At 35.7% G+C, this 26,034-nt stretch overlaps 1 protein-coding gene and 1 long non-coding RNA gene across 2 annotated transcripts; one reads left to right on the forward strand and one right to left on the reverse strand.

Annotated features, from left to right (window-relative positions):
- Positions 1 to 2,191: 2,191 nt before the first annotated feature.
- Positions 2,192 to 24,134, reverse strand: LOC111516257 (uncharacterized). Its single transcript, XM_074186064.1, has 3 exons — positions 23,847 to 24,134; positions 13,659 to 14,193; positions 2,192 to 2,709 (listed from the first exon to the last, which is right to left on the reverse strand). Exons 1-3 carry the CDS (start codon positions 24,095 to 24,097, stop codon positions 2,272 to 2,274), a joined length of 1,224 nt encoding a protein of 407 aa, XP_074042165.1. The 5' UTR covers positions 24,098 to 24,134; the 3' UTR covers positions 2,192 to 2,271.
- On the forward strand, positions 2,709 to 4,799 carry LOC141487231 (uncharacterized). Its single transcript, XR_012468279.1, has 2 exons — positions 2,709 to 4,033; positions 4,335 to 4,799. It is a non-coding gene; the product is annotated as an uncharacterized lncRNA (long non-coding RNA).
- Positions 24,135 to 26,034: the final 1,900 nt, after the last annotated feature.

The following is a 26,034-nucleotide window of genomic DNA, read 5'->3' on the forward strand; positions in this document are numbered from 1 at the left end:
ACAATAATATACAAAGTGTGTGCGGTGTTAAAAAAAACATGGCTCCCAGCGTTAAAGAAAAAAACATGGCCGCCATAGAGGTATACAGGGCGTGCAGCGTTGAAACATGTCTGCTAACGTAAAACAAAAAACTTAGCGGCAATGTAACGGGCATTGAGTGGAATATACAGGGGTGCGTCAAACAGTGTTGGAGAATTGCGTGTTGTGGAGTTGACATTCGAAAATGAGGCAATGGGGAGAGCGAAGTATTTGGCAATGACATTAAAGAGAAAAACATGGCGGCTGCTTGTCGAAAAATCATTAGGTATACAGGTTGTTGTTTTACATGCGTTTCAACCATTTTTCGTACGTTTATTCGTTATCGTTTCGTCGTCATTGTCACTGGTCATCTTCAGGCTTACAATAGGAATCTTGTAGAACACCCAACTCAATGTAGGTGCGGTATGTGTAACACTGAAAAAATGCAATCAAAGTCTCAGTTCTCAATTGAAATGGTTTTTGTTTTATTTATTGAAAGAACTGCAACTCATTAGTGTTTTCTCATTACTCCAAAAATATAACTCACAATATCTTTTTTATCTTGTATCTTTCATCGAATTCGATTTGATCATTGCGATGGATATTCTGAACAGTCTGGTATATATGAAGTACCTAGACCATCAACAATGTACGAACGTAACGCAAAGCAGAACTGCCAGGAAAATAACTTTTTGAAGAAATCTAAAAACACGTCAGGAATGAGAGAGGTACAATTTTGGACGACTCAATCTTCATTTGTTGAAGCGGTGGTGTCTCCTACAATTCCTTCATGGAAATGGAAGGACACTGATACCTCATTGAGAAGGGTTTTCGACTTTATGTAAATGAATAAAATCGAAAAATTTCTTTAGAATATATGGAGTTTCAGAAAACCAATTATACTATTTCCAAAATATGTAAGAGTTACTATCCTATCAATCTGAATTGTAAAAGATGAATTCCTTCGCAACAATTTGCAGTTATTACGTTCCAGTGGGTATCAAATTTTCGATTGCCAATAGATTCAGAAAGGCTTTTGAATTACTTGAAAATTATTTCATATTTTTTCAAGAACAAAACACAAGCACCACAGGAGAATCCTTAAGGCGGAGCCTGTGCGAAAGTAGCGATTCACATTGGATTTGAATCGCTGGAGATTAAAAATATTCAGGAAAACGGTCTCAGCTTCTCCTGTCATTTTTTCAATTTCTGGATTCCATTTCTTCTGAATTCTATATATTTTTGTTACTTTGGTTCGTCAAAATAATTTGCTGATGTTTTTGATGAGATTGAACTTCAGCTATTACCTCTATCATAATTGTTTTCAAAATTATAATAATTTCTTCTTGCCACTCACATTGACTGTCAAAAATCGTACAAGCTTTTTATGACATTCAATAATTGTTAATTTCATAATAGGTTTGATTTTATTATCATTATTTTGTAGGAGATGTCTAGCAGTGAGGATGACAGAGTTCCATGTTAGTGAAATTTCACTATCATTAATTAAATTTTGTAGGAATCCTGTGGATGATATATGATTCGATCCCATTACGAGTGTTTGGAATACGAACGAAATAAAAAACAGTGTTTTCCGTATTATTCAGCATTTATATAAAATTATTCGTTTCAAAATATTTTTCTTTCGTCTACACATCTTTGTATCGAGTTAATTTTTGAAATTGATTGCTGTTTTCCTTTCTTTGAAAAATTCCCACATTTTTTTTTCAACATGGAGAAGTAGAATGGCAAAAATTTTAGTTTCCAAAGTTAATCTTACTTAAAAATATATCCTTTCCTCAACATTGAAATTCTACCACACTGATCAGAGAGTTCTTTCCCTCGTAAGAGAATATGAATTGTAGTGGTTTAATTTTGCAAGCATAGGTTGATTGATTTCTGAATTGATCAAACAATCGATAACAAGTTCTATCAATCTATAATATTCTCTCAGAACTCATGTATGAAATAATCATGTATAGTGGTGAAATGATCGATCTCTTATTTAATGTCTTTCATCGTATCGACTTTCATTATCTCCAGCAACTAATCTTATATTCTTATTACTTGATAGTTATACTTTCAATTATATACAATATATAGTGGAACATTGAGCTCAATCCACAACAATTCGTTACATGATACGATGAAATATAATAAGGAGTTTCTTGAAGGATTTCCACAAAATATTTATTATTATCCAATGAACAACACTATAAACTATATTGCACTTCCTATCCCTCACAAATTCCTCTACAAAAACTTTTCCGCAAAGTGTTCCAGTACATCCTTAACCCTCCTCTCATATTCACTTTGATCTTTGATCCCCATTTTTAAAGCGTCTTTCAAATCCCCCTTCTCCACAGATGAGGCAATATCCACTACTTCATCCGATTTGCATAACTCGACTTTTATAATAAACGGAGCTAATGCCAAGCCGAATCTGCCGTAAGTTTTCCACTTATCTTTCAGATCATCCAGCGGCAAAATGTCGTCGACGTTCATGTCGAATTGTTTCAAGAAATTGGAAAGACTGTCGTGATAGGCTCGGATCAGGATATCGAAATACTGCAAAACTGTCTTGTCAGCGCAAGTGTATAGGTAGTAGGACAGATCTAATATGGGGGAAGCTACCCTTGACAGTTGGAAATCGATGAAACGCATGTCGATTGGTTGAAGGTCTTCTTCAGTCTGCAATGAATTGAATACGGTTACTCACGGCTATAGTATGAAAAATCATTTATTCATCGAATAATAAGAAATGGATCATTCGATGAAGTTCAGCACATGTTTTCCAACTTAACCTAGCAGTAACATAAGAAATCAGAAAGTTATGAAATAATAATACTTAGCATCACTAATATCGCTATATTCTAGACTGTAACAGATACGAAAACGACCAAATAGGAAAAAAGGTAACCGTCAACGGGAACAATACAATGGTCGAAGAAAATTTACGAGGACTCTCGCCCTTCCCACACAGCACCAGATATTCATGGAATATTCCCTGTATATCATAAAACGAACGTATATATTTCAAATATTCATAGAATATTCTTGGAATATATACATGCCTTTAGAATATTCATAGAATATGCTTGAATGAATATGGCAGGATTATTCCCGAAAGAATGTGCATAGAATGTTTATAAATGGATTATTCTCCCTTGAATATTCTAAGAATATTGTCGATCGAATATACCATATGGTATATAATTAGAATATATCCCCACGGTATATTCTGGAATATTCTATACAATGGAATTTTGAATTATCTTATAATAACGTATTCAAATAATTCAATATTATTATAAACAAAAATATTTGAAGATCTTAATTCGAATGCATAACCTAATGTATATAACCCTGATAGTGTTAACCAGTTTTTGAACTCAACGCGAAGATTCTGGATGAATTGCTCCAATAGCAACTGTTGGAAACGACAAAAAAATTTGAATGAACCAATAAATGAACCAATTGCATCAATAAATTGGTTAATTCTCGTACTATTTGTCCTTCTGTATTTGAAATTATTTAATTACAAAGCGAAAAATCTTGGAAACAGAGAAATGGGGAAGTGAAGAATTGGAGTAAACGTTTCGAATAAGCTCTGTGAAAGCGGCTATCCCTTAATGCTTGGTACCTTTGCGTTAAATTCGACATTTGATTCAACATGGCGGTTGACGTGGCAGGTTCGCGTGTGTAATGCATGGTGTGTTGGTGTTATTATCAAAGTATAATTCTGTCACGTTCAGTGTACCATTTATAATTTGGGGTTGTCCAATTTGCAGTACAGCGAATAGTTTGATTTTGGATCTTCAAACAGGAGAGTTGCATATATTCAGTCTTCAAGAAAAGTAAGTAAAATGCAATAGTATCGATAGTGAAGTCATGGTGATTAACCTACTATACCTCATTTTAGGTTCGAGGAGAGTTGGTGTGTGGGATTTGTTGGTTTGACTGAGTACATGTTTGAACTAGAGTGATTTCAGTTGTGTATCTTCAATGGAGGAAAGTAAGTGAATGACACATTCTTTTGTATCATTTGTTTTCATAATTTTTATCACTCGTTTTCAAGATAGTATCAATTTGCCCAAAAGGAAACAGAGTGGTACCTGGTACAGGCAGGTGCGCCAAGGAACTGAAAACGTAATGAGTACTTTTCAACAAGACAATGCAAGTTGCTCTCCAAGTCATGAAATGTTGTAAATGTTCATGAGTAACCTATGCGAAAAATATCTATTTGATTTTTATTCCAGTTTTATTGTGCCACTTTCAAATAGTGATAATGAACGTTAATGTACATTTTGTTCCAGGTATTACTATTGAAACACTGGCTGATGCATTGTTGGACAAATATAAGGAAAACTATTCTGAGCAAAGTTTGGATAACTTTAAGTAAGTGAAATTCATTGAAGAACCTATCATACCACTCATTTTAAATACTTCATTTCTGGGTTTATTTTTTTAAGTGAGAAACCTAACCTATTTCTTGATGTAACTCATTTTTTCTTTTTCAATGAAATGATATATTTATTATTTTTTAATTAGTGCTGATGAATTCACAGAGTTGTTATTTTAGTATATTTTTTAGTATACATTTGTTTGAGAGTAGGAACATCCTAATTTGAATACATTTCTAATATTTGTAATATGACAGTATTCAGGAATATTTTATTCAGTGAATAAATATTTTGAATTAGATTTTTTATTTTTAATATTGGTTGAAACGTCAAATATTCCAGTGTATATTGTTTTTAAAATATATTTGTTTATGAATATTATGTGTTTTATTACTTGTGTGAATCTTGCATCAAAATGCAATATATACATGCCTAATAGCGTTTACTCGTCACATTCTTGGAATATTCCAAATATTCCTAGAATATTCATAAAATGTATTTAAAGAATATTCTATGGTGTTTACCTATTGTATATTCCTACAATAAACTAAGAATATCCTGAATATTTTATGAATCTATTGCTATGTGGGTTCTCGAGTCATATGGGGAAAACCAAAAATTTCCATATTTTTTCGAATGGAACTGTTATTTTGGAGAATATCAGAAAATGAAAAAAGAAAATATTATTGTATTCGAAGTGTACTATGACGATGTAATAGTAAATAAGTATTCGATAAATCGTTTCGTGTCAACATGGTCACCATCAACTTTTTTCTGAATACGGACCTGTCTTTTTTATTACAGATGTTGATAGAGCAATAAATTCACAATCCAAGGGTATATCGCATTTGATATTTGTATAGTGTTTCATTTGAAATAACCACCATCATCAGTGACAACAATCAAACAGGAAAATTTATTTTATCATGAACTTTTGGGAAAAATGAAACCAATATGGAAAATCACATGGAAATCTACATTAAATACTTCAATTGACAACATCTTTGTTGAATGCACATAAGTTGTCGGTTCAGACAATTTCTGTGACAATTTCCTAGCATAATAGGTGTAATACTAATACATGCATCTCTTATTTTTTGTTTGAGATGATCAATATTTGTACATACTTAGTGTTGAAAAAACTTTATGTATCCCCAGACAAGAAAATCTAAAGGAGTAAGATCTGAGGATTGAGCTAGCCAGTTAATTGCTCCATTATTTCCAATCCATTTTCTTGGGAAAATTGCATCTAAATGTTCCCTTACTATTGCTGCATTATGAGGAGGAGCGCCGTCCTGTTGAAATACAATATTGTATTTCATGGCGGATATTCAGTGGCAATTCATCTAAGTAACCATCGAATTTATTGAAGAGCACTTCTAGTAATTCATCAAATTTCTTACATATATTTTAATGATGGCTTCAATTTTATTCGATTCCAAGTATTTCAGATTGTGAGATTCATAAAAAAAAATATATTTTGATATATCTTCAATTTTAATCAATTGAAAGTTAGGATACCTGTCAATTTATTTTCCATTGGATGTTTGATGAGACATCTCAACTTAGTGTTCTATGAATCTGGTCTTTGAAGTAGTGTACGGAAATAGTAGTACGGAAATACTGCCGTGCTAAGCAAGAAGATCGTAACTGACAATTTGATCATTTTGAGATAATCGCATTTTAAGACTTATTTCAATGCCATCCACATTTCTGATAGGAAATTGATTATTCTCGGGGTGGGAGTACATATTGGTGGATGCTATTTTTTCAGTGATATTTCATTGTGATATTCCAAAAAATTCAAAAATAAATGCAGATACGACTATAAGTCGAAGATGACTGATTGACTCACATAGTGATCCATCAACGCACAGCTCAAACCACTGGAGAGAACGGGCTAAAATTTGGCATGCAGGTAGATGTTATGACGTAGGCGTCCGCTAAGAAATGATTTTGATCAATTCTACCAAGGGGATAAAATAGGGGATAAAAGTTTGTATGAAACTTTGTCAATTTCAAACCGATTTTGCTGGGACTTTGCATGCATGAAGCTACTATGACGTAGGCATCCCCTAAGAAAAGATTTTGATAAATTCCATCCCTGAGGGGATAAAATAAGGAATGATGGAGGATGTAAATGTATTAGTTTGAACCTATCGGTACCTAATGGAACGAATAAATTAAGACGAACAGAATAATTTTTAGTTCTGAATATTGACAATAAATGGCATTAGTATTTTAAAACACGCTATCATTGTGTTTTCACTGAGTTACATATACCCGATGATGAGTGGCCACCGTATCTAATAGTACATACTATACCTAAATATTTCTAGAGGATTATATTTGACGATTTTGGCTGTACTTTTCTCAGCATATTTTGGATTGCATTTGCTTTGTTTTGGTTCAGTAGTTTTGGTTATAGACTCTGCTTTCTATTTGGCATTTGTTTTGTTTTCGTTTGGTTTAAGTATAGGTTTTGTCGGTTAGACTTTTCAAAATGGCTAAAGAAAATCTGAACGTTAATGGAGAAGTTGAAAAATGTACTGTCGTCCCTATTGTTGGTGACGGTTATGTTTGTTTCGTGATCTCTCTTTTTATGTATAGACATGTACAGAACGTTTAGAAATTGTCATATATGTAGTTAATGACTGGAGCAAGTTTTCGATTATGACCCACGACAGGAATGGTGATAACTACGTTACACCTGACGAATATTTTGCTGATATGATAAAAATGCTACTCATGGCGGATTTCGTGAGTTAATAGCAGCAGGATTGATATTCCCATTCAAGTTTGAAGTTTATAGAAACGGTCTCATATACACGGAATCTGGATTTAACGACTGTCCGGTAAGGCGATTACGTTTCAGCAAAGATTTGTCCAGTGGGCATTTTGATGTCTATGTTTCCATAGCAGCACAGAAAATTACTTGGCATCGTATGGAGGTAGCTGTAGAAGAACATGATTTTGGAATTGATACACCTTCGCAAATTAAAGTCGATAAGGGTTGTCAGGAGGTAGAGCGTGAACATTCACCTATTGTATCTTCAATAAATTATGATGAAAATTTTATAAAAAGTTTATTGTCCCAATCTGAGTCTGTGACATTAATAGAAAAAAAAGCAAACGTAGGGCAAGGTTTACTAATTACACACGAAAGAATCTCACCATAAAGCTGTGTCTGAATATAAGAAAAAAAACTTGATGTACAGAGGCAAGCTGTCGCCACCTACCAGGCTGCACACCCTGAAAAAGACAGGCAAGCTGTTGCCACCTACCAGGCTGCACACCCTGAAAAACACAGGCAATCTGTCGCCACCTACCAGGCTGCAAACCCTGAAAAACATAGGCAATCTGCTGCACTATTTCAGGCCAGGTATACCGATGTGCATAGAGTGATTCAGTCACAGTATAAAGAAAATACAATCAAGCGTGTATGGAGAAGCAAGTTTGGCGTATGACCCAGACATTTCTTATGGCACTGACAGCAGTGTAGTCTTAGGTTCTATGACGTACAAGTGTCAGTGGTTTAACGCCTGCCTTGAAGTGGAAAAATGAGACACCTGGCATGTATTGTAGCGCCGGTAAAGTACAACTTGAGCCGTTTAAACAACTGTCTGAACCACTTTACAGTCTGATTAAAGATTTACACCATAATCATGTACACTTCATGGATAATATCCAAAATAGTCTGTTTTCAAATGACGTCATTTGGTGGAAAACAAATAAAAGAAGGCGAGTTTTTATCAAATATTTAGGTTTAAGGACCAGTCTATCATTTATTTGGAAGTATATTACCGGAACCTGGGCAGGATGCACAGTGTCTGCAAATTTATTTCGTCGGTGAAGATGATAGAGAAGCTAATATTCGATGTTGTAAATTTCCTGATTTGAATTCAATCAAACAATTGCAGCTTATGTTACATGAGGTGAACTCATACATAAAAGATCTAAAAACAACCATTGATAAAATATCGCTTTCAGAGTCATTCAAGGTCGTGATACATGCAGATAAAAAACCACAAAGAGAACACAGAGGCATATTCAATGCACCAACGGCAAATGAAGTGGCTGTTGTATTGGTAGATCAGTATTTTGACCTAAGAGACATCATCTTCGAAAGCCGAAGTAACTCACTTCAGCGTATCACTGAGATACATCGAGCTTACGATGCGCTGCAGTACCCGTTGATGTTTTGCTGGGGGGATGATGGCTATTCAATTAACACAACTAAGTTGCCCTTGAAAAAAAGAGTCTCTGCTGTGTGTTTCTATTCATACAGAATAATCATCAGAGAACGAGAGAGAGAATGTCGTGCACGTTTTAGTCAATATTTGGTAGATGAATACGCAAAAATGAAAAGTGAAATACCAAACTACATAAAGAACAATCAAGCCAAATTGCGCGCAGATAATTATATTATTTAAAAATTGCAATTGTACTGCAAGATACTGAAGCAAATCAGCTGGGACAAATGGTAGTACTTCCATCATCTTTTACTGGTGGACCAAGATATATGCACAAAAAAACGCCATGACCTATGTTAGACATTACGGTCGTCCCGACCTTTTTATTACTTTTACATGTAACCCACGCAGGACTGAAATCTTATGATCGATAAGATATTATTTCGCGTGTCTTTCGATAAAAGATAAAAAAGATCATGGATTTGTTGATGAAAGGGAAAATATTTGGTGAAGTTAGATGCTATATGTATTCGACGGAATGGCAAAAGCGAGGTCTTCCGCATATTCATATACTTTCATGGCTTCAACATCGCATCACTCCGGGTCGAATTGACAATATTATTTGTGCTGAAATACGTAACTCCGATCGTGATCCGGAGCTTTGCGAAATTGTTAAAAGTAATATGATACATGGCCCCTGTGGAAATGCAAACCGAAATTCTTCATGCATGAAAGATAATTCGTGCAGCAAACGTTATCCTAAGGCTCTTATTAAGGAAACTCAAACCGGTGATGATGGTTATCCACAGTACAGGAGACGTTCTCTGGATGACGGTGGATTCTCTGTCAATATCAAGGGTGTTACAATAGATGATCGTTGGGTGGTTCCTTATAATCCAGTGCTATTAAGAACATGTAACGCTCACGTGAACGTAGAGTATTGCCATTCAGTGAAGTCAATCGAATACGTTTGCAAATATGTCAATAAAGGGTCAGATCAGGCTACGTTTACTTTAGAGAACGGGAAGGATGGGAAGGATGAAGTTACAACCTACGCAGGTGGTCGATATATAAGTTCAGCTGAATCAGTTTGGCGAATCCTTGAATTCCCAATACATGAGCGTTTTCCTCCTGTAGTGCACCTTGCTGTCCATTCAGAAAATGGACAGAGAATTTATTTCAATGAGCAGAACTTGTGCGACAAATTGAGTGGTCCTCCTACTACTACACTCCTGTCCTTTTTCGATGTGTGTAACGTGGATGACTTTGCAAAAATATTGTTATACCTGGAAGTCCCTGCGTATTACTTTTGGAACAAGCGTTCGTTTCAGAGAAGGAAGAGGGGAGTGAATGTTGAAGGATGGTCAGGGGTCAAAAAAGGAAGCTTTCTAGGTAGAATTTATTCTGTTCATCCAAACAATACAGAATGATACCACCTTCGAATGCTTCTACATAAGATCAGAGGCCCAATTTCATTTGAAGCTTTGAAAAATGTAGATGGTCACTTACATGCCACTTTCCAATTCGCGTGCAAGGCTCTTGGTCTACTCGAAGATGATCGGCATTTGGATTCAGCTCTTGAAAAGGCAGCACTTTGTCAAACACCGCATATGATTCGAGAGCTTTCTGTTATCATTTTATTGTTCTGCCAGGTTTCCGACCCCTTTTATGTCTTTGGGAAAAATACGAAGAATTCCTTTCTGAAGACTTTGAAAAACAACTGGAAAGGCAAGGAACCGTGGATGTAGAGCACTCATCGGATCTGATATTTATCAAATGCCTGTCGGTATTAGAGGATGCCGTATTATCATCAGGCGGCCGTCCTCTTGAAGAGTATGGATTACTCCAGCCAATAACATCAATACATTTCGAAAATAGAGAGTACGTGAAAGAGACCAGTTACGATACAGTGGCCTTAGAAGACGCAGAAAGAAAAAATGAAGTATCCTTGAATGACGACCAACAGGAAGTTTACAATACAATTATCACAAGTATAGATGCAAATGACGGTCGAATATTCTTCTTAGACGCTCCAGGTGGAACTGGTAAAACCTTTTTTATCATTTTACTTCTGGGAAAGTAAGAAGTACTCATGGCATTGCCCTGGCTGTGGCGTCGACCGGCATATCTGCTACACTACTGCTCATGTTACTTTTAAGTTACCACTCAATTTAATCACTGCCGAGACTCCCATTTGTAACATCTCCAAACAAAGTAATTTTGCTGAAGTTTTAAAGAGTACAAAAATAATCGTATGGGTCGAAATAACGATGGCTCATAAAGGTGGTATTGAAGCCTCAAACAGATCACAGATCACAGATTAAAACAAAGTAATTTTGCTGAAGTTTTAAAGAGTACAAAAATAATCGTATGGGTCGAAATAACGATGGCTCATAAAGGTGGTATTGAAGCCTCAAACAGATCACTAACGGATATAAGGGGTAATACAAAATTAATGGGTGGCGTAACAGTTTTGCTGGCCGGAGACTTTCGGCAGACTCTACCAGTGGTGCCAAAAGGAACCAGAGCTGACGAAGTAAAGTCGTGCATTAAGAAATCTAATTTGTGACCCCAGGTTAATATTCTTAACCTCTATAAAAATATGAGAGCACATTTGGGCGGAGATGAGTCTGCTGGTAGATTTTCAGATCTCCTTCCTAAAATCTGTAATGGTGATTTTCCATCGTTTGATGGAATGATAACCATTTCGGAAGAATTGTGCATAGTTGTTACTACGGTTTAAGAATTGCTGTCTGAAGTTTGTGCAGACATTATTCATATCCATGACATGCCTATTGAATGGTTATCTGAGCGTGCCATACTTACTCCAAAGAACGATCAAGCAGCAGCCATCAACGATATCCTGCTCATGTCATTTGAGGGCGAAGAAAAGGTCTATAGTTCGATTGATACTGTGGTTAATACATATGACGCCACTAATTACACTGTAGAATTTTTAAATTCATTGAAACCGCCAGGTTTTCCTTGTCATAAGCTTATTCTGCGTGTGGGCACTCCAATTATGTTGTTGCTGAATTTGAAACACGAAAACTTTGTAACGGTACGAGACTGCAAGTGAAAGCGTTACGTCGCAATATAGTGGAAGCCACTGGGTATGCGGAAGGGGAAACTGTATTTATACCGCGAATCCCATTATACCTCATGGTATCCCGTTCGAATTTAAACGATTACAGTTTCCCCTTAAAGTTGCTTTGCCATGACAATAAACAAGTCTCAGGGGCAAACTCTCAAATTTGCGGGTATTGACTTGAGAGAACATTGCTTTTTTCATGGACAGTTTTATGTTTCTTGCTCACGAGTAAGTTCACCCAATAGTTTGATAGTTTTAGCGCCTAATGACAGATTATTTAAGAATATTGTGTACAAAGAAGTTTTGTAAGCCCTAGTTTTTTACACACGCTAAACAAAAGTAAAGCCGCAAAAACTATACCTAATTAATAATGATACTTCTTAACGCGAGAAAGCCGCGGGCGAAAGCTAGTAATATTATAAATGTGAATGTACGTTTGTTTGTTACGGTTTCACGCGAGAACTACTCAACCGATCATCATGAAATTTTGTACACATGTTTTTGGAGGTATTAGAAGTATCATAGGATACTTTTTATTATAAAAATATCTTTATGTAAGATTAAAATTGAAAATTATTTATTTTTTTTTACAGTGAAATATATTTTAACATTTGTTGTTGCAATTCAATGAAGCATATTTCAAATCTTCGATACTTCATGCTTGGCTGAGATTATCAATTTTTAAAAATTGATAATCTCAGCCAAGCATCAAAATATAGGTCTCATATTGCTTCATTTCTATTATACTGACACTTATTTAATGGTATAAATGCGAGCGAAGCCGCGTGTTAAAGCTAGTTAGGTATGAAAGTCCATGAATTATTATATCGAAATGAAGTAACTTCCAACATGAACATCATTTTCGATTTTGAAAAAAAAAGTGAATTGTTTATGCAAATCTGGAGCCCTGAGAGACTCTGAAATCAACGGTTAGGGCATATATTTTTGACGAATAAACTAGTATAAACTGACTGCTGCAGCTTCATCCTCAGAAAATAATATTTCACACATAGTAAGGGGGCATACTTGAAGACTGGCTGTAAATCAAATTATCTAAAAGAACAACTCCTTCAAGCCAGTGCCAAGTCACCTAAACTGTAGCTCGATGGACTGACACATTTCAGGAAACAACTACTCCCCTGGCCAATACCACGAAATGCGTTTAATTATATCCGACAGGTGTCAGTGCAGGATTCTTCACAGAAGTGATTACTGCATATGCTGTTGGCGATAAAACTGTCAGAATCGATTTTCAAATATTGAAACACACTTGCAGACCGATTTCAGGCTATTTGGCCACTTCGCGGCTGATGACAAAAATGTTGTTTGTCGTTCACTCCAGCCCACTTCGAGAAATGATACTCTGAAAGAAATTCGATTTTCAATAATGGGAAATCATCGACCCCATGTTGATGATGGACACTACCTTGCACTGACGAGTGCAATGATCAATTCCGACAATTGTATCACCAACATATATGCAGGAATCACTTATGTGAAGAATCCTGCATTGACACCTGTCGAATATAATCCAACGCCTTTCATGGAATCAGCCAGAAGAGCAGGTGCATTCATATAGGTATCAGTTCGTTGAACTACAGTGTAGGTGAGTTGAGACTGGCCTGAACTGCTTGTTCTCTCACGTAATTTGGGAAAAATCATAGTACTGAAGTTGATCAAGCAGATTCCTACGATTATTGGTATCAAACGCCTTTTATATTAGGATAACTAAAACTAGCTGACCTTCATCTAGTGGAATCAACATGTGCAACATGAAAATCATAGGAACTTGATTGAACCAATGCTATGATATACTCTTTTACAACATATTTTGGAAAATTGAAATTCGTACATCTGAGAAACATTTGGAAAATATTCAAATGATCCTCATCTGCATATAAACTTCGAAAAAAACAATGAAGTGTTCCCATAATTGTTGAAAGAAATGCTTACCTTGTATTTAAACATCATGTTATTATTCCAGCAGTCTCCATGAAGCACCACTGCTTCCTTGAGATCATCACTGAACATATTGGTTAATATGACTTCCACTTTTTTCTCCACATCTTCCAGTTTATTGGCTATGGCCTCCTTGCCATCTTTCATGAACAACATCCTGGCGTTTTTGAAGTTATCGACAAAACTTGAAGCCATATTCGCCTGAACAATGAATTGTCCTAAGACATTCGTCATATTTTTAGTCATACTTTTGAATAAGGCAGGTTTCTTTACTTTCATTGCTAATGAAATGCCGTGAAGTCTGCCATAGTTTCGGAACACAAATAGGACGTGGTTCAAATTTTGAGGTATGGTACGATTATGGACTGAAAATCCGTCCGTTTTCAAATTGTTCAATACTAAAGCCTCTTTCTTGTCAGTCTGACAAACACTGTAGCATTTAGCGTATTTATCGAAAATGGTTTCGATAGCGTACTCTCGTTGGAACTCTTCGAAAATTGGAAATACTTTTGTGTACATAAACATCTCCCTGAAAGGAAGAACAGAAAATTATTTTCCTACCTAGGGTCCCTCATTGAGCTCTTCCTATCTTTGAATTCAAATAAAAAATAAGTGTGTGTGGTTTATCATCGAAAGTGTTTATTCGTTTGAAAGACCTATTGATGCCATTGTGTGTGGAATATAACATCGTTTGAATGTATGCATCTCTGGATGGAGTGAATCCGAAACGTCCAATCTTCCATAACTTTGGCACATAAATCAGATTGAATTTGACTGATGGCATGAGTTATGTTGGCTTTTAGGACCGCTGTGGTTTGTGGCATGTTCGCATATATTTGCCACTTACGAAAACCCCACAAGAAAAAGTTTACCTGGATGAAATATCACGATCTCGGTGGCCAGTTCACATCACCTCTACGTGGGATGACTATGCCCTAATGAGTTGCGTGGCACGTAGCGCCGTCCTGTTGAAACCACGTGTCGTATGTGTCCAGATCATTCAATTCAGGCCGAAATAAGTTGGCAATCATCGACCTATAGTGCTCGCCGTTGACAGTAAAGGCCTGTCCAACGTCTTTCTCAAGGAAATATCGACCGATGATGCCATCATCCCGAAATCCTCACCAAATAGTGACTTGGGATGCATTGGACGCTCTTGGATCTCGTGTGGATTGGTATCCTCTCAAATTCGTCAATTTTGTTTGTTCGCATACCCATTTATCCAGAAATGAGCCTCATCGCTAAAGATGATTTCTCGATGAAAATTAGGCTCAGTTGCCAACTGCTCCAGAGCCCATTCAGAAAATACAGGTCGTTGTCTATAGTTGTTTACCTTGCAGGCTCAAGACGTGAAATTATCCGAGTTGTGGTCTGCGAAAGACCGGATTCTTGTGAACGATGCGGAATTGACCGACTCGAATTCCCCTGCACACTCTCTTAGACAGAGGCGATGTTTTCGGCAGATCTTGCATTTCCTAGACGTACGAGTATAGACCGATCGTTTACTGTACCTCTTGGTAGGACGAGTATGGCAACCGAAAAATGGGCGACGCGCTCGGTACGTGGTCCGAACAGAACACGAACTGTGATGAAACAATTTTATTATTTGCATGTGTTGTTGAGTGATATATCCGTCCATGGCGATTTGGAAAAATAGGCTGAACAAATGACAACTAATTTGACAGATGTAGCTTGAACAATATGAGTGAATGAATGTTCATTGACATAAATATGGTACAGGTACAAGTTAAAACAGAAAACACTTCAATAAACACATATAAAACCACAGAAACGATCTGGCCGATAGTTTGTACGGGGTGAGGCAATTAATAATAATAATAATCATCTTTATTGTTTCCCAGCTGTAGTTACATACAAATATTTAAATAAATTACAGAGCTAGTTGCTGAAATAACAAAAGACGAAGTTCAACCCAGTTAGCACAAGTGCTACTGAGTTATTCTTCCACTCAACCTCAAAAAGATTCTATCTAAGCTAAAACAAAAAGAAAGTAATACATTAAAATTAAAAATGGGATTGTTCAAATATCTATTAGGATGCTGGAGAAGACGTCCATTACTGAGACTTATTCTGGTGTCATAATGATGAAAAATGTATAGGGTTGGGCAGTTTATACTTTTGAAGTTGGCTTTCGAACAGAAGAAGTTTGAATCTTTTCCGTAAAACAGAAAGTTCTAAATTTCTCATTTCATTTGGTAACAGGTTGATCACTTGGTATATATTATAGCTGAAAGATCGCTTGAAAAATTCAGTTTTAAAACTAGGCGGGGTAAGAGTACCCTTAAATCTGATGTTCAGATTGTGAATATCAGTAGGAAAAGTGATTTTTCTGTACAGATAAGGCGGCGTTTTGGTTTGTATAATTTTGTTGTATAAATTAGCAGCATTCAATATCCGTCTATTTTCCATTGTGATCCACCCCGTATCCCGTAACTTATGGGATATTCTTTGATATTTCCGAATTCCGTGAATGAGCCGTATGAAATATAAAGTATCCGAGTAGTTGAAGCGCGATATAACCAGTGCATCACAGAGAGTTGTTTTCGTCTGCTTCGTGAGTACGTGTCTGTGTCCATAAATAAGTTTCAACGAAGAATATGCCAGTTGTATTTGTTTGTTTAAATGTTTCTCAAACCGCAAGTCAGAGTCAATTATAACTCCAAGATTTTTGCATTCATTTGTGGGTTGTAAAGGAACATTATCAATCGTGATTGTAAGAGATTCACTTGTTTTCTGGCGATTCTTTTTTGATCCGAAAAGGATGAGTTTCGATTTAGTGGCATTTAGTAGTAGACAGTAATCTCTTGAGAATGAAGAATAAAGAATAAAATAAAATCAATAGTTAAAATATATAAAATCTTGATGAATACTTATATCTCAACTTATCTATCGAACGAAAGCCCATTGTAAAATTTCAGTAGATGTTATATATAAAGATTCAATGAGTAACAAAAAAGAAAATGTTATATTACATAAGAAAAGACACATCATTGCACAACTATAGTACAGCCAATGTATGTAATCAGTTAATTTTTGATCAAGGATTGTCAATTAATTCATGTATCTCTCTTATTGGTCTGCTCATTGTCAATTGCCGTTATCAATCAAAGTTCGGAAGTACCTGTTAGACCGTATATTTTGACCTTCGATTGGAATTGATAACATTGCATCGACTCGGACGCTTTAAATTTGCCTTCTAGTGATTGTTTTGTATTGCGTTAATATTCTAGCTTTCAAGAGTGACAATAGAAATTTCATATTTCATAACAGCGATCTTTGTATGAACAATCTGAGCGAATTAAATAGCCTAATCAGATCTCCGAAGATATCGCTTAGGAAGTGTTATTCTGCGAACATGTACCAATAAGGCATAGCCTCTGTCTCGAGGATTTATAAGTCGCCCGAGAGTAAGTCTTTTCGATTCTTCCCATACCGAACACGAATTGCATTGTTTAGTACAGCAACAAAAATTATCGGTAGTGAACTTCAAGAGGAGATGCAAGAAATACGTATCAGAATCGATGAATATCAAAAACTGCTTCACCCAAACCATAACTAATAAAAATAATAATCAATAATAATAATTATTATCAAAGTGTCTAACTTCGCTTTCTTCAGGTCGAGTGGTCTGGAGTCTGAAACTGAGGGGTTCATCATAGCTTGCCAGGATGGTGTCTTCAACATCTTAGTTTACCGCAGTCGCATGATGGGTATAGAGGTTCCTGACACAAGGTGCAGGACCTGACGTGAGGCGTTCAAGAGCCTAATGCACTTGCTATCAGCATGTCTAGTATATGCGGTCTCTCTCTATATTCATCAACCTAACGCGACCCTAAGAGTGTTATATTACCATCTACAACACTCTAACGGTATTGATGAGATACTAGTATTGCCCAACGTTCCTGGGGATATTGAATCCGTTGTTGGAAACGAGAAGTGCCGAATTTATTGAAACTATACATTCCCCGCCCATAGGCTCATAAAAGTTAATAAGCCTGATGTAGTCCTTCTCGACCATCAGAGCAAGACGATATTTGTCGTGGAGTTTTCAGCTCCTGGTGAGACGAATATCTTCCGAAAAAAGGAGGAAAAATGGATAAAATATCGAGATTTTCCCTTCGAACTCCGCAGACTCTATCAAGACCATTCTGTCAAGATGTTTATTCTGATTATTGGAGTCACTGGTAGAATGATGCCCTCTCTACTCTCAAAACTTAAAACTTAAAACTCAAAACTTAAAACTTATGCCTTAGTGCGGCTTGCCGCACTAAGGCATAAATCTCAGTCGGACAGATTCAGAAGGCTGTCATTCTTGGCTCACTGCGCTTGCTCAGGGCACATGTATCTCCCCTCTTGGCCTGCTCATTATCAATGGCCGTTATCAATTATCAAAGTTCGGAAGTACCTGTTAGAAGACCCTATATTTTGACCTTCGATTGGAATTGGTAACATTGCATCGAATCGGACGCTTTAAATTTACCTTTTAGTGAACGTTTTGTAATTCCGTTAACATTCTATCTTTCAAGACTGACAATGGAAATTTCATATTTCATAACAGCGATCTTTGTGTGAAAAATTTGAGCGAATGAAATAGCCTAATCAGATCTCCAAAGGAATAGCTGTGGAAGTGTTATTCTGCGAACATGTATCGATAAGGCATATCCTCTGTCTCGAAGATTTATTAGTCGCCCGAGAGCATGGGAACGTTCAAAGTGAGTGAGTCTATATCAAGACCACTCTGTCAAGATGGTTATTCTGATTATTGGAGTCATTAGTGGAATGATGCCCTCTCTACTCTCGAATTTCAAAGTCGAACCGGCTTGCCGCACTAAGGCAGAAATCTCAGCCGGACAGATGCAGAAGGCTCACTGCGCTTGCTCAAGGCACATGTATCTCCCCTTTTGGCCTGCTCATTATCAATGGCCGTTATCAATTATCTAAACTCGTAAATACCTTTAAGAAGACCCTATATGTTTACCTTCGTTTGGAATTGGTAACATTATATCGAATCGGACGCTTTAATATTCGCGCGGTGCGAACGGCGAAGCGTCTAGCGACTGAAACAAACGCATAGCAATGTGCTTATGAAGCCACGCGCAACGGCGACCGGCGAAGCGATCGGCGAAATATACCGAGCGAATCACGTGGGCGACATGCGGCGCGGCCGGCGAGCGGTAGTCGCGGCGAATAGTGCAGTGATCAAACGAGTTTAGTTGTTTTTGCCGCGAAAAATGGACACCGAGACTTTCATTGCTAAATAAAAGACTGATTAATAAGTTAGAAATTCATCATTCATTTTACCGTCAATTAAAATTTAGAAGTTGTTTTTTGTTTTAGTTGTACGAAAAATTACTGCCTTATAATTTAGATTTTTGCAATAAATAACATTGATATCTGAAAGTGTTTTTATTTCATGAAATAATAATATACAGGGTAACATCAAATCAGCTGATGATATTTTGGGCAAAGATAGTTCCAAATAAATTTAGTTATAAAAATCCGTTTGCGACCATTACTTTCTTGGGGAAAGTTGTTTATACTGATGGATACTATAGGTAATTCTCCAAAATATGATCAGCTAATTGAATATTACCTGTATACGCAGCTATATAGATAAATACGTAATGTAGAATAATATAGATGGATATGTATAGATAGGTGAATACATACCCTAATGTCAAAATAAATTTTTCAGCGGCACTTAAAATTCTATTTGCAGTAACTTTTTTATCCAATTCTGGTTGAATATTCATAAGAATATAATCGAAAGTTTCAATGCTAATTCTGGTGTACTCAAAAAATTTTTCTGGATATAATATGTATTTCCCGTACTTCTTGTGGAATTCTCCATTTATACCCCGACTCTTATTCAAATTATGTACTCAACAATCTCTTCCAAATATTAGGTCTTGAACCAAAAAACTATTACTTTCTAAGCAATATCGAGATAATTTCGATAAAGACATTTCGCTGTCGGACTATTGGTCGCGACGGCGAACGTGACTGCCCGTGGCCTGCAAACGGTGTCGCGCGAATGGTCGCCTCGCTCCCCGCTTCGTCGTTCGCACCGCCGATCCCCGTGGCCAAGCCGTTTTGTTATTCCATTAACATTCTTGCTTCAAAGACTGACAATAGAAATTTCATATTTCATAACAGCGATCTTTGTGTGTGAAATCTGAGCGAATGAAATAGCCTAATCAGATTTCCGAAGGAATCGCTGTGGAAGTGTTTTTCTGCGAACATTTATCAGGAGCATGGCCTCTGATACATCCTCGAGACAGAGACATGGCATGACATGGTTATTATGATTATTGGAGTCATTGGTGGGATGATGCCGTCTCTAATCTCGAATCTTAAAATCATACCGGCTTGCACTAAGGCATAAATCTCAGACGGACAGATGCATAAGGCTGTCATTTTTGGCTTACTGTGCTTGCTCGGGGCACATGATCCTCTGACCCAGTGATCACTTACCCAACGGTGTGGGGACTGGTCGTTGGTTGATAATGCTGGCGCGCTCTCCCGAAGGTATTGGGGCTTCGGGGGCTTGAACCGTAGTATGCGCTGACCAGCGCATACTACGGTTCAAGAATAATAATATCGTATTAACATTCCAAGCAAATCAATCAGGAACAATTTGATTGTTATATGAAAATAAAAGTTATATTGCTATTTCACTCAACCTCAATAAAAGAAATAAAATACTAACCGGCCTTCACAATAACTGAGTCATATTTAGGATATTCCAATGGCGCAGACAATAATAGAAACGGAAAATTTTCATGAAAAACAACTAGGTCTTCCGTCCCAAGCATGATTATTAGTCGCAAGTAATAAATCACTTGATATTCAGCTGACTAGGAAAACGAAAAACACGTTAATTTCGCAAAAAAAATAAAGTGTAGTGTTAGTGACTTTCAAATGTGAAATATTAACATCTCCACCCGAGTGAATGTTATTAACATAATTCAATGCACGTTACTTCTTTTTTGATATTCCTGAATGAATTCTATTAGAAAATTTCTCTAAAGCTGCTCTTACACCCAAATATTTCTTATGACAGTAAACCATTGAATCGATATCGAAGAAAATGTTATCCATACCACTCCAATGCGTACCTTTCTCCAATATATTCTTGAATTATTCAACTTTAATTTTTATTTTAGTTATATTTCAATTTTTCAGATCAGTATTCACAATATTTCCTTTCCAATTTACATCATTTGGTGTCAGCACGATTTTATTCATTTTCCATCATCTTTCCATCCACTTTAATCATCGTTCTTCTCATGGTTACTTCGTTGGATAATGACCAGTAGCATGTTGGTTGAAAGAAAAAAACGATTCCAGATAAATAAAAGATTTGGAAAACTGTTTTCACGTCGATTTTGAAGAAGAATAATGTGGTAAATATGAATATTATGGAGTCAGGCTATTATTTGAAACAAAGATCATAACCATATATGAAAGTCAAAATAGTCTTGAAGATTTGTCTGGAAAATACTTTGGAATCAATTATTGACCAAGACGAAGCGATAAAGAATGCATTTTGACGGAAAGGAATTATTGGGAACTATCTGAGTTTGGGGTAGTGCCATTATGACCATGTTAATGAACCTTGATGAATGGAAGAAGACGTGGTTTGTTGAAGGATATTCGGGGGATAATATATCTTCAGAGAAAGAGTAGTTCGTGTAGGATATGATTGAATTTTATATACCTACATATTTATATTTCAATAAGAGTTTTGATAGATTATTCAGAAACTGTTTTACCTTCATGCCCGCATTCCATAAAGTACTGAGCGATACTGTAACACATTTTCGAACTGGTACGTCATAAAAAGAATAACGGTAATTTTCAGAATAAAGTCATTATGGAAAAAAACTGTCATATAGAAAACAAACTTCAGTGATATGTGGAAGTAACTCCATATATATAAATTAATATTTTTGGGAAAGTTTTTTGTACTTCTCCATCTTCATACAAAAAATGTGATAATCTTACGAAAAAAGGAAGGAAGCAATGAAATTAAAAGAAGTTTACTGCATACAAAAAAGTAACTTTCAGACACAACCTGGAGACAAAGCCCTTTCGAAACATCTACTTTCATATAAACATTGAATTACACGAAAAAAAAATTTTTTGGAAAAACATACTTTTCTCTATTCAGTTTGTATTCCAAACATTCGTTATGGAATTGAATCAGTAATCATTCAAACATTCATACAAACTGAATAGAAAAAAGGGTTTTATGTATATATATATATATATATATATATATATATATATATATATATATATATATATATATATATATATATATAAAACAAATTGAAATCTATAACGTTACTGCTCCCAGATTTTACGCTTTACCTGAAATTCATAAACCATCTATTCCAATGAGACCTATTGTTTCCTCTATTTCTTCTCCCAATGGCCCTATTGCAAAATTTTTGACATATATTTCAACTCTTGCCTACAAAACTGATAATCATTTTTATATTAAAGACTCTTTTCATTTTAGTGAAATCGTCAACAATTTTCAGTTACCCGATCAATATAAAATTGTAAGTACTGATGTTGTTTCTCTATTTACTAATCTTCCATTACAATGAATAATTCAAAGCATTGAAAATCATTGAAACGAAATTGAACACTGTAGACAAAAAAAAATTCCTTATTTTATTGAAATTTGTTTTTGATACACATATATTTGAATTTAACAATCAATATTATAAACAAATTTTTGGTACACCTATGGGTTCTACTTTATCTCCAATTCTTTGCAATTTTGTACTAGATGACCTTCTGACTGAAATTTTAAATAAAATAAAATATAATATCCCCCTCCTTAAACGATATGTTGATATATTCTTAGCACTCCCTTCAGATCTGGTCGAAAACACTCTTGACTTTTTCAACTCTTTCAATCCACATCTTCAATTCACATGTGAAAAAGAAGTTAATGATTCTTTACCTTTGCTTGACATGAGAGTCATCAGGTTTGAAGGAAACATTCTTAAGACTACGTGGCACAGAAAATCTATATGTAGCAATAGGTTCATTAGTTATTTTTCACAGCATCCTTCATGGATGAAAACCAACTTAATTTTATCTTTTAAAGAAAGAGTCAAGACAAAGCTCATTTTTCTATAACATCCTATAACATTTCTATAACATTCATATAAGTATTCAATGTGCCGAGAGAAACTGAATACACCATTAAAAATGATCTAGAGATCTTTCATCTCATTGATTCTCTATAAATTGGTATGATTAATGAAATAGTCCTTGAGAGTAGGTGACTTATTTCGTGTAAAACTCATTATATTGCATTCAGCTTCGTCGAGAGATAGGTCAGATACTGAAAAGTAACTAGATAGATCATTGAAATCATCTTGAAGCATATCAGAATCTTTTTCGCTTTCGATTCTTCCAAACAGCTTCAGATCATCGGCATATAGGAGAAATTGAGAGCGCCCGATGTACCGAGAAACGTCATTAACAAATAACACGAAAAGGAGAGGTCCAAAAATCGAGCCCTGCGGGACTCCCGAAGTAGCGGTGAATTTGAAGGAAGATACGTTGTTGAACTGTTCAAAATGTATTCTGTTGGATAGATAGCAAAATCAAGTGTGTTGTTTGTGAAACTGAATGCTTTCAATTTCAGAATCAAAACCTCTTGGTTAACTCTGTCGAATGCCTTGACCAAGTCACTCTTTATAACGTCTATTTGACAGCCATTTTTTATTCCATTCGTAACAAAGTTACTAATTGCGCATAAATTGGTAATGATATTATGCTACACCTAACCGATCAAATGAAGAACTACATAATAATTTTCACTTAAAAAGACGTTTTGGCCTTCTCCTCCATCATTGAACAGAAACTGTTGAAAACTCCCAAGGAGAGAATAAAAATGATAACAACACAAAAAAATGGCAAAATCAGCATCTACTACCTGCAGAAAAGGCAGTGAGAACAGTGCGTTCATTACCTTATCGTCTTTGATAATGTCCACCACAGTCGTGGACAGAGTGTCAGGCTTTGATACAGCTATCTTCGGCCGTGAATGTTTACATTATTTACTCTCTATTGAACAAGTTAACAGATTTATGAAACAAATGCACCATTTTACAAAACTTCTAAAGAACTAACCTGTAGTATGCTTCTTGGATTGGTGTGTTCTTCCTAAATTTTTCACTCTTATTGGCAGATTTCACAACAATATTGTATACTTTCTCATTTTCCTCATTCAAACTTGCTACCACCTTAAGAAAATTCACTTCTCCAAGGTACCCATCACCCTTGGAAGTACTTCCCGCTACGTCAATTTTATAACTTGTGATTTCTCGTTTCTTCATCATTTCGTCGACCCACGTTTCTAAATCTTCGATAGTGGTGCCCATTCCGATGATAAAACTCAGATGATTGAATGAGAATTCCTTCATGTTATTGTACTTTATATTTTATGGAGATAATTGTTACAACAATTATAAAAAAATCACGATAGCGGTCATCTATTAGTTTTTGTTACGAAATTTTTCCACAAATAATTGTGGGTTTGAGACACGCAAAACAAATTTGATGCTTGTGGACAAAATTAATACTTTTTAAATTCGAGATGTTTCTCTGAACTGGAATGAATTCACGCAAGGTTAATTTAACCCTTGATTGCATATACTTAAAAAAATATTTGTGTTATTACTGCAAATCTATTTATACAATTATGTTGATGAACATGAAATGTTTCAGGAAGCAAGGAAACATTGAATTCATTACGTGGACTGTTTAAAAAATGAAGCGAATGTTCAAATTTCTCGGGCCACAGCTTGTCAAATCTAGGAAGAGACTCTCTTTCTTTCGATCTCATAGTCTTCTAACGAACGCACATCTAGTTGGCGGGACCATAACGGAATTCAAAAAGTTTTTCTGCATTTGACAAGCTGTACGTACATTCGATGAGCGATTTTTTTTATCTGAAGATACACTATAAAAACTATAAAAACACACTTTTATCTATTTTCAACTATAGTTCTATATTTGTTGAATAGTTTAGGTCATAACACCATTTTTAAAACTAACTAGATCACAATCAAATCTGAATAACTTTTACCTACATTGCCTATCTTATCATAAATAATTTGGTACCCACATTTTCTATGCCTAGAATATCGATGGAAATAACAAAAACAAAACTTTTGATATAATGTAGGTTTTGAGAACTGGGTTATACGTTCAGGAGAGGACTATCTGTATCTGCAGAATAGGGAGGGGGAGTGTAAGCCCACAGCACTTAGGACACATGTGACCCATTGTACATTCTCCCGAGGAGTTGTCCTCCTAGGTCATCGTCCATCCTGTTCTTTCCAGGAAGGTGGACAGGTCGCTGGGGGACATCTCCTTTATATCGGCAGGTGTAGGCCAAGACTCGCCGAACACACACTCTCCTATTGACGATTACTCCGGGCACTCGCACAGAACATGCCTGACAGTGTCATCTTCCTGTTCACACATCCTGCATAAAGGTATATCCACTAGCCCCATATCATGGAGGTGTTTCCAGAAGAGGACTATTGTTTAGTCAAATTGCTCGTTGAGGATAACAGAATTGGGAAATTTCTTTTACTTGTTTATTTTCACAGATTCATCATTTTCCCTTTTTCGCCTATGTGGAGGATTTTTAAATAATCTATCTATTTCATGTTTCGAATTTTGAAGATGTTCGTACATTAATGATTTTTTATTCGAAATGACATGTTCATGGTACCTTATATCAACATTTCTACCAGTTTGGCCTGTATATGTGGCGGGTCATTCACCACATTCCTGATTTTTGTTGATATATCGTTATAATAAAAAAAATCGATTCATTTCCAACATGAGTTCCCAGTTACTATTATTACAGAGTATATATAGAATGAATATTAAAAATAAGTGAATGTAGAAATATATAAAAGTAAATGCTAAAACAAAGTATATATAAAATATTCGTATAAGTACAATTTCAAAGAGGAATGAGAAATTGAGTATATAACACAAAAAGTTACAAATCATGCATTGTAACAGTACTGACACGAAAGTTATTTATAGTATTATTAAAAAAGTGATTGTGGATACAAGATACCAAGGCATTCAGAGAGTCGAAATGAATATCGCAGTGTTCACAGATTTTATTGAAGCTACTGCACATACAATTCAATGGTGATCGTAGCATATTTGTGCGTGATGCTTCGCAATAGAATTTCAGATTGTGTCGACCTTCACTTCTTGGTACTAAGAAATCTATCTCGGGTAAAAGGACCGTACTGTCAATATTGTTTGTTGAGTTATTTATGCAGGAATT

Source organism: Leptinotarsa decemlineata, unplaced genomic scaffold, assembly GCF_025532065.1.
Source record: "Leptinotarsa decemlineata unplaced genomic scaffold, Ldec_3_MD MMD2_tig00078422_RagTag_RagTag, whole genome shotgun sequence".
NCBI lineage: Eukaryota > Metazoa > Arthropoda > Insecta > Coleoptera > Chrysomelidae > Leptinotarsa > Leptinotarsa decemlineata.